Genomic DNA, 10,469 nt, shown 5'->3' with positions numbered 1-10,469 from the left:
GAAGAAGAGGTCTTGTCAGTGATTAGAAAACAGACAAAGCAGCATGGAGGAAAAGACTTATGTCAGCCGGCAAAGGAGAGGTAAGTTAGATCAGGTCCCAGATAGTGTAGCAAACTAGTCTAGAAGAAACACACAGGTACCACCATCCTCAGAGACTGTAGGGACCAGGGGTTTCAGCATGAGCAGTCATCTAGAAAACAAGATCGTGGGTAAAAAGGTCTCTCTACCTTCTCATTTCTAAACTACAAAAATCAGACTTTTCTCAGGATTTCTTTTGGGGTTTCAGTTGAGTATGCTTAATGAAATTTTGGGGTTTGACTTCCCACCTAACCCTAGTATCTTTTTGCCTGCTTGCGGACAATTAGAATTCTAAGAAGAAACCCCAAAATGGGAGCAGGGGGCGCATTATATTTAGATAAGTGTTTGTAAACCACTATGATATAAACCTCAGTTTAAATGTAATCAGCCAGTAAATACATGTAAATGATAAGAGTATCAGATTTTTTCCAGATTTGTCAGGTTTTTTTCCTGGCGGTTTTCAGGTAAGGAGAGGAGAAGGCTTGGAGAACATGAGCAAAGGGAAAGGCTGTTGATAGAAAGGGGAACAAAGCTTTAATATTTCACACCCTTGACCTGGGCAACAAAAATTACAAATTAAGATATTAAGTCATACAAGTATAAAGATAGTTTTGGGTTCATTAAGTTTTTATGTCTGTTTTGTTTTGTAATTGTAAACTAGGCAACTTCCCTGGTAATTTAACTGAGGTACTACAGAAACATCCGTTCCATTCCCTATTTTCAGGTTGGTACAATGTGTCATGTTTTTCCTAATGTGGTACATGGAAACAAGAGGTATGACATGCAGAATCTATTGCATTTGAAAGAGTAGCCTGTGTAAATGGAATATTTAAAAGACCTATAAAAATGTCCAATAAAAATTGGTTTGACAAATTCTTGTCAAAAGTGGGGCAAATATTTTATCTGTAATACTTAATACATAACCTTCAGAGTTTCGTTTGATAAAGATTGTGTCATGATTGTATGAAGGAGCCACTGAAATGGTTATATGTTTGGGGACTACTAGATCTATAGGCTCAATAGAAGACCATTGCAGTAGTTTTCTTTTCTTCTTTAAATTTTTTTTTTTTTTTTTGGCTTAGCATCAGAACTCCCTCCTCTTGTTTGGAAAATACAAAAGGGTTTGTGAGCCTGTGGGTTGAACTCCAAAAAAGCCTGATATCTTCCTTATTCCTCATAAGACACAGGCATATGACCTAAGGTGGGTTAATTGAATGTCATTATCTCTAGCTGTGAATAGGGAATATTGTTATAGGAAGGAGTAAGAGATTAGAATTATGCCAGTGGCCTTCCTGTGCCCCACTCTGTCGCCATCCAAGTGTCCAGGAGTGGTGCTCTTTAACTAGGCTGTACCTTTGGCCACGGATGCAGCCATCTGCTTTTCCTAGGTTTCCAAGCTTATCTGGTAATCATCCAGGAATTTTTTTTTTTTTTTTACTACTTAAGGACATCAAAACCAGTTTTGGTTTTTGCCTGATAACAATCACTCTCATCAGTCTAAGGAAACTATTATCAGACTAAGGTTGCTACAAGGCTTGTATATGAGGACTACAGTTTTGTTTTGTTTTTTTTAAGTAAGGGGCTCAATCTCACAACCCCAAGATCAAGACCTGAGCTGAGATCAAGAGTCTGATACTTAACCAGCTGAGCCACCCAGTTATCCCTGAACACTACAGGTTTCTAAGTGATAATAAGAGGTTACCTGACTAAGCTCCAAGAGGGCAGAGACTGCGTCTGAATGGATTACTATTGTATACCCAGCTCCTAGCTCAGTGCCCCAGCAAACATGTTCAGTAAATATTTTGATTTTGACTTGAATGAATAAAATAGTGATACCCATTTATAGGCCTCTTCAATCTCTATTTTAGATTTAAATATGACTGCTTTTAGTGTGTGTTTTCCATAGGAAGAAAGAGAATTAAAAATGATGACACTAAGGTTTTGAATTCAGGTAAACAGGAGATTGTTTTTTCATTAGCAGAAATGAGAAGTCCGGAGGAAAGAGGTTTCTGCTATGGCTTTTACATTTTTGTAACTACAGGTTAAATAAGTTGTGTTACTCACTAGATATCTTCATATTTTGAAAAGCACAATAGTCCCTCCTATTAGACTTCAGTACAGCAAAAACAGCTTACCTAACAACTTCAGACTGTCACTTGAATCTGCACGAAGAATGTTTTTTTTTTAGTTTTTTTTAATGGTTTTGCATACGTGATTTATTTAAACTTTCGAAACAATTAGCAAACTTGTTATTACTCTGCTTTGGTCATTTGTGATTCCGGGAGAAGCAAGGAAGTCATTTCTCAGTGTTCTGAATATAGAAAAGACTGAAATGCTGTTTTTCATAAAAACTGAAGAAAGTGGGGTGCCTGGGTGGCTCAGTGGGTTAAAGCCTCTGCCTTCGGCTCAGGTCATGATCCCAGGGTTCTGGGATCGAGCCCCACATCGGGCTCTCTGCTCAGCGGGGAGCCTGCTTCTCCCTCTCTCTCTCTGCCTGCCTCTCTGCCTACTTGTGATCTCTCTCTCTGTCAAATAAATAAATAAAATCTTTAAAAAAAAAACTGAAGAAAGTGTCATTGAAGATCAAGTTATGAAGATGATTGGCCAAACTCCAGCTGTCTCCTGTTGCAAATAGATGATCTTAAACTGCCGCAAGTGGTGAATGTGACAAAAACCTTATCAAAAACCTAGTGACAGATGAAGATGGAGAGATAACTGTGTTCAACTGTGGGATTCTGAAGGTAGGCAAGGTTCAAGAAATGTTAAAGTCAAAGTGCTTAAACAAAGAAAGATGGTCTTCTTAAGGCACCAATGCATATTGATTGAAATATCCTAAATGCTTATTCTACCGATTTGCATTTGGTTGCAATATTGAATTGCAGGTGTTTGAAACAGTGTGAGAGAGACCTTTGCCAATAATTCTTGGGTTAGTTACGCAATTTTTTTTCTTATGCCACTTTATGGATTGCCTTTGACACAGATCTGGTATCACAGGAGGCAAAACCTAGGCTTTTGGATTTATAATGACCTGCACATGCCCAGGAGGAATGAATGTCTTCTGCTTCTAGAAAGAGTTGCCATTTGGCCATTTAGATAACTTGCAGTTCAGTGCTATTGACCCTGATATTGATGTTTGCCAATTTTTTAAGGTTTTATTTATTTGACAGAGAGAGAAAAAGAGAGTATAAGCAGTGGGAAGTAACAGAGGAGGGGGAGAAGCAGGCTCCCTGCTGAGCAAGGAGCCCAATGTTGGGCTCAGAGCCAGACCCTGAGATCATGACCCAAGCTGAAGGCAGATGCTTAACCGACTGAGCCACCCAGGCGCCCCGATGTTTGCCAGTTCTTATACAAGTACAGTAGGGTGTTAGGGTTATCATGCACATTTCATATTCTTGTTTCTAAAATTACATATACCTTTTTATACTTAACATCAGTTGGAATAGTCAAGTGTAGAATACCTAAAAAAGCAAACTTCTTGGCGAGAATAATTAGAATTCCGTTTTAATGTCTGTAGGGATTTATTTTACTTTTAGAATGTTTCTAAAAATGGTTAACCTAGAGGTGCCTTTATTGGGTGTCTTAGTTCCTGCTCTGGGTTTGTTGTTTGGGTACTCCTTTTCTAAAATTTCTTTGCTGCCTCTTCCTGTTTGTAAACTTGCTGCTATCAACAGTGGGATGCTAGTTTCTTAGCCCTTGCCATTATTCAGCTCTTTTTCACAGTCCAAGACCGACTTAGCTTCTGTGACTCATTTTACAGTGGTTATGCATTCTGGATGTGAAATGTTACTGTTCCTCTTTTCTACAAGGCTAAGGAAAGATGTATCCTTATCATAGAAGATAAAAGGAAAAAGAAATCCCGAACAATTAAAGCACTATGGAATTCTTACTCTGAATGAGGTACTGTGGGAGATTCAAAGTATACCTAAAATGATGCCAGTTTTCAAAACACTTATGATCTGATTGAAAATCTGACACTATGGGAATGCTAAACACCCCATGAGTAGTACAGACAGTTAAATGTACAGAAATTCACAGGAAGGAGGCCACTTTTCAACTGTGTTCATTTGGAAATGTTTTATAGAGTTGAATTTGAATATGGCCCTTTATTAGGGTTTCATAAACAGGAAAGAGCAATAAATAATCCTTTAGTGATTGTGATATATTCCAAGTATTTATGAAAGGGCTCTCATGCAATAGGCAGTCAATAAATGCTCACACAGTGAATGAATATATAAATTCTGACCTGGATCTCTCATTGGCTCATCAGAATCAATGTCTTTTTTTTTTTCCCCCAGTATGTCTTAAATGTAGCCTCTCTGCTCTCATAACTGTACTTCCTCTGTCTTGCCCATGTGGCAGTAAAGACATTACCATTTATATTGAAACACAGGGTCATCTCTTTCCCCTTTTCTCCTTTCTTCCTTTCATTCTTTCCTTTATAGTCCAGTTATTTCCTACAGAAAATTTCCTATAATATCTTTTTATCAATCTCCTCTTCATTCCCAGTAATACCACTTTTTCCCTACCCCATATTATTGCTTTCCTAAATCTTTAACTGGCTTTTGTCCCCTCTGCCCACTCTCCAATCACTGTCAGATTAATCTTCCTAAAATCTAACTTTGATTGTATATCTTCCCTGCTACCAGCTTTTTTGCCTTTTGAATAGTCTGTATTCCTTATCAATCCATTTCTTTATTACACTGTCCTATCTGACTTCATTCTCACTTCCCAGTTTTATCTCCACCCCCACTTCTTTACATACATCCTGTTCCATTCAAACCGGATGACTCGGTAGCTCATGAATATGCCTTTGTTCACACTGTTAACCTGAGGGGCAGGCCTCATCTTTATCTAAATTCTGACTACTCCCGCAGACCTGGCTCAAGTGTCAATCTTGCTATGAAACTTTCGCTAATCCTGCTTAGCAACATGTAAGTGAAATTTTCTCTAAATGCTCAATTTTTTAATATATCATATCTAGCCAGCTTGGTTTGTTTTACAACTATATGTTCCTGTCATACCCTATTTTGCTATAAATCCTTGAACATGAGAACTACAATCATACAAACAATATAATAGTATAAACAGTATTCATTTTGATACTCCCCATGTCTAGCACATTTCTTATGTATTTACTCAAATAAAGGGCTAAAAGCACAGACTAGGCCCCAAAGGAAATGTGTGCTTGTTTTATGCCACCTTTGAATGTTCAGTGGCAGTTTCAGTATCTAGCTTGAGTTTGCTTTCTTCTCCAAAGATGGTATGGGCATCAATAATGAGAAATCTCTCTAAATAATTCTGCTTCCCACAATTCCTTAACCTGTAGTTGTAGGCAAATGAATCTTCCTATATAGTCCAGTTTCCTTGTTAAAAAAAAAATGGAGGTAATAATGTGAACCCTGTCAAATTGTTGTAGGAATTATCATCAAGAAAAAGAGGCAAAAGAGAATAAGAAAGGTTTTTTTATTTGGGGTCTCTGAATTGCAATTCAGAGAGCACAGATTCTGTTAGTAACCAGAAAAGTGTCCCACTCATGTGGGGAAGACAAGAGGTTATTTTGAGAAAGAAGAATTGGGGTAATCTCATGATTTTGATAAAGAGAGAAAAATAAAAACCTGTTAATTGGTACTAACTAGTTGAGCTGCTTTGATTACTCTGACTTTAATTGGTGCTATCAAACGAAACTAATCTTGGTGTGCTTTAATTATTCTGTCTTCATAAGCTCATACCAACAGTTTTATGGTCTTGATGCCAGTTGTTCTGTTTAGCAACTCCTTATAAAAAGTTGTCACTTTTGGCCCAGTTCAAGAATTCCCTAGTTAGAAAGGAAAATGAAGCTTCAAAATGGAGTCTTTCATGTTCAGAAATTGTATGCAATTCCACGGAATTAAATGAGGTCATATTTTACATATATTACTACGCTAAGTGAGTACATATAATGTACTTATTGAGTAGTACCTGGCACATAGTACACGCTCAGTGTTAGCTGCTGCTATTAGCTATTACACTTTTGACCCTGAAATAGCTACTGGTTTGAAGTATGAATTTGATAAGTCTGTATGGAGCCTAAAATTTTGAACATTTCCTATCAGTGATATTTACTGTCTTACCTGTAGTATTAGGGAATTTTTTTTTTTTTAATTTGCCAGCAAATACGACAACCAGAGTTCTTTTTTTCTAATTTCACCAAACCCAGTATATGAATATCAAGATTTATAAAAGACCTGGTTTGGCATGGTGGTAGATGGTTATTATTCGCTTTATAAAATAATCACCTACATGGAATATTTTACTGACTCCTTTAAACAGAAATCTCCACTTAGGAGTTTATAGTTAAGCTTACACAAATTTAACTTATATACATTTTCATGAACATACTTTATTTTTTGAGATTTTATTTATTTGAGAGAGGGGGGAGTCACAGATAGAGATAGCAAAAGAGATAGCAAGAGAGAGTACAAGCAGGGAGGAGAGGGAGAAGCAGGCTCCCCACTGAGCAAGGAGACCAATTTGGGGCTCAGTCCCAGAACCTGGGATCATGACCTGAGCCAAAGGCAGATGCTTAACTTACTGAACCACTCACGTGCCCCTGAACATACTTTATTGATTGGGAGACAAATTGCCTTTCTAGTTACATTTTATCATTAATCTTGTGACCTTGAATAAGACCTTTCTTTGCATTTAATTTTTCAAATCTGTAAAATGAGGGTATTCAACTCATGTTTAAGATCTTGCTCAATTCCTTAAGTCTGTGGTTCTGGCGTAAAACTCTAGGACCTAACACCATAGGCAGCGTGATGGGACAAAGTGAAGAAGGTTCAGGTTGACAAGGAATAACCATTCACAGCTTCTGCTTTTTCTAGGTATGGTAACAGCAAAAAGAGCTTCTTGAGAGGAGGGACCAAATATTATTCTTGAATTCCCTACAGTGTTTATCTCAGTGCCTTAAATAGAGTTGGTTCTCACTAAACATTGAATTAATCAGCAATACCTATAAAGATCAAGATCATACACTCTAGAACCAGACAATGCCTGGGTCTATACTTCCAGCTCTGTCACCAGCTGGGTGACATTGGTCAAGTCAGTCTCTCTAGGCCTAAATTTATATGGAAAGTGGGGATAATGATAGTATGATGATATTGTTGTGAAAGTTAAATGAGCTAATATTAGGTCCTCAGAGCAATGCTTAACACATAGTAAACTCTGTTGTTACTCTATACATATTTGAATGATCTGTAACCTTAAGAGCAACTGAATGTGCATGATGGAGGTAGGAATATAATTTCTCTTATTGATGTTTCATGGAAAACAGGTTTTTACATGGTAACATTCATCTAATTTGGTTGGGGATGAAGTTACTCAAGTTATTCTTTTTTTAAGAATGAGGCATAAAGCATGTCTGATTGCTTGAGTTCACACCAATCATTTTATATAGCCAGGACTGGTTAGACAAAAGATCCAGAGGTAGAGGGGTAAGATGCTTTTTAATAGTTTCTTTCCAACCCTCAAGAGGGGGTGATTCTAGGATACATTGTTCCAAGAGTGAAAAGTCTATTTGCAATTCTAATCTGTTATATCAAAACATGAAACCTTATGAGGTATTCTGGAGACTCCATCCCTAAGGACCTGCACATGGTGTAAATTTTTATCATCTTAAAATCAAAGTCCACTAAATAGTGAAGTCTTGGTATGTGGCATCTGATTTTTTTTTCTCTCCAGTGAAAAGAGTTGCCATCTAAAGGAAACCAGCTCCAGACACTTAAGTTAACACTTAAGAGTTAACAGGATACCCAAGATTGCTGGGAAAGGAATCACCATGGTTGTCCCTCTTTATTCAAATAACAGGGCAGTTGGACACTTACTGCTCCTGCAGATGTGTGACCTTAGCACTCTGTGGCTTAATAAAGGACCTTCCCCCAAATCACCCCCTCTTATTATAGTCAGGTGTCTGGGAAAGTATCAAGGCCATTAGATCTCACCTCTTTTCTACTTTGAAGCTTAGCCCAATCAGAACCTTTCTCATGGATGGAAGTCAACCAGGAGGAAAGGATATCTCAAAGACGAAGAAGAGGGAACTTGCCTTTAGGGAAGTCTGGAATGGTGACTTGGATGCCCCATCAGGAAGCAGATTTTGTCCTGGCATAGTATGTGGCTCATGCTGGAATCTGACCCCTCCCTAACTCCCAAACACCTTGGAACAATGGATGATCTTTGGTAGTGGGAACAATGGCAGTAAATATGACATAACTTTAAAAATTGTACCTTTGGGAAGCCAAGGACAGTATACCAGGTATGGAGACCACTGCAGCCCTCAAAACTCACAGCTGAATAAAAATCACTGAATAAAAATCGTTTGGACTGTGTGGGACCAATTTGCAACACTGCCAAAACTGGATCTGTGCAGATCTGTGCGATGTCTGCTGTGCACTACAGGATTTTCAGTTTCAGGCATTTGGAAGTTGAATGGTCTCTTTGGACTGAAAACACTCTTGAGTTACTTGAGGACAATTGTGAGGTAGCAGCTGAGGCCCCTAGAAAAAGATTGGACTTCCTGTTCATTTGAGGTAGGAAGTGTGAAGTGATTTTAATTTGAATAAGGAGTAAGATTTGATCTTCTGACTTAACATTTCTTACACTGATTTTAGTTGTAGCAGCTTTGCTAAGGCAGTGGGACCATGTTCGTTTAAAAGGAGGTTTTAAGAGGGCTCTGGTGACATTTCTTCAAAACCTGGAAAATTTTATCTGGTTAGATCAACGCACGTCGTCGGTATGCGGTTGGCAAGATAATTTTTTGAAGATTTTCTTTTTTCATGAGAGACAGAGTGGGAGGGAGGGGGGCAGAGAGGCAGGATTCCATCCCAGCATCCTGGGATCCTAAGCTGGAGTCAGAGGTTTAACTGATTGAGCCACCCCAGCGCGCGGGCAAGATTATTTTAAGATAACTGACAATGAACCAAAAAGCTAGTTTCTTAAGTTTTTCTAAATTTCTGAAGAAAGCGCAGGCTGCAGAAAGGAAGTTGGAACCAGAAGTAATGAAGCTAAAATCTACAATCCCTCGTCCAGGCCTTCGGGGAGAGGTGGGGCAGGAGCCTCACACCGGCGCGCTCGGGGCTGCGGCCCGAAGGAGTCACGCCCACATGGGCGGGGCCGCAGGGGTGGGACTTCCTGTCGCGGAGACTTCTCGCCCTCTCAGGAAGAACTCCGCCGCAGATCCCGCGGGCAGCTTAGTGGGTCTCGCGTCCCCCAAGTTGAGGTAAGCGCTGCATTCCTGCGACTTCGTATCAGCCGTCGGGCCGTGTGGGTCCGAGCTGTGGGCGTGGGTGCTGCAGGCAGCACTCCCCTCCCCCAGCCGAAGTGGGTGGGCGCGCAGGGACCCAGGCCGCAGGCGGCTGAGGGGGTGGGGTGGGGGGCTTTATCCCTGCAGTGTTACCTTAGCCCCTTCCTCCGGGTGACAACGGGGAAGGCCCCACGTCGTGTAGCGGTGTCGCCCACGGGTTCTCTCTGAACCCTTGTGGCAGCTGACGTAGAATAATTTTTCTCTTTTTCATTTTACTGATTTCAAAGAAGCTCAGAGACCTGGCATGGTTGCAGGGTCTTGCAGTCCCAGTGCGAGCCCCTCACTTCCTGCTGTCTGCAGTCGCGCTGCTGGGGACAGGTGATAGGAAGGTGGCATGGTTCCCACCGTCAGGAAGGCTGTGGACAGAAACAGTTGGAATGTGTCGGGCGTTTGTCTTTAGGAAAGTGAAGGTGAATAGAATATGCTCATTTCCATCAAGAGATAGGCTCCAAGTGGTTGTGAATATTAGGCACCTACACAAATGATCAAAACGTAAGGAGGACATTCCTGAGGGCCCCAAGTGTGATGCACAGAGTTTATGGGCTCTTCCAGGCCAAGGCGTCCTCCCAGATTCTCACTGTGTGTTCTGTTCCTTCCTTGGGACTGTCGTTCAGGCTCAGGACTCAGTGTTGCCTTACCTAGGTGGCTTACCTGGTATTTACATCTGAAGGTCATTATCTCTTCTGTGAGCTCAGGATCCATAGTGCAGCTGCCGAACTGGCATCTCCTTTCGGCTTCACAAAGCCGCCTCGTGCTCTACCAGTTAAACTTTTGATCTCTCCACCTCCTACACACATCTTCAGATTGACTCTTTCCTGTTACTCCCGGCTTCCGTGAATGTCACTATTATGCATTCAGTTGCTAGAAGTGGGAAATCTGGGCATCTCTGAACTCTTCTTCTCCTTCATACCCATATCCAAATTATTACTAAGCGCCCCCAACTTTACCTCCTAAAGCAAGCATCTCGCCATTCTCTAAACTTCTCTATAAACACCTCTCCCGCCACTCTCCCAGGTTTAAGCCAACCTTCAGGTCTGCCTGGACTACTGCATCC

The 10,469-nt window shown here is 40.4% G+C and overlaps 2 protein-coding genes across 3 annotated transcripts in view; both read left to right on the top strand.

The window, feature by feature from the left end:
- Positions 1 to 43: 43 nt before the first annotated feature.
- SLC10A5 (solute carrier family 10 member 5) lies at positions 44 to 4,017 on the top strand. The gene is given in 5 exon segments (XM_032315991.1): positions 44 to 80; positions 2,770 to 2,819; positions 3,419 to 3,569; positions 3,572 to 3,868; positions 3,871 to 4,017. Coding segments are annotated over 5 exon segments (639 nt in total). The 3' UTR covers positions 3,975 to 4,017.
- A 5,207-nt stretch (positions 4,018 to 9,224) lies between these two features.
- IMPA1 (inositol monophosphatase 1) overlaps positions 9,225 to 10,469 on the top strand; it is a 34,637-nt gene continuing 33,392 nt past the window's right edge. Inside the window, exon 1 of one of the 2 annotated variants that reach the window (XM_032316349.1) lies at positions 9,225 to 9,331. The gene's annotated coding sequence lies outside the window, so the exon portion shown is untranslated. The remainder of the gene's footprint in view (positions 9,332 to 10,469) is intronic. The other variant, XM_032316348.1, reaches the window with a different exon arrangement.

Source organism: Mustela erminea, chromosome 16 (genome assembly GCF_009829155.1).
Source record: "Mustela erminea isolate mMusErm1 chromosome 16, mMusErm1.Pri, whole genome shotgun sequence".
Lineage (NCBI taxonomy): Eukaryota > Metazoa > Chordata > Mammalia > Carnivora > Mustelidae > Mustela > Mustela erminea.
The sequence above is the reverse complement of the archived record's forward strand: the minus strand, read 5'-3'. Positions and strand labels throughout refer to the sequence as shown.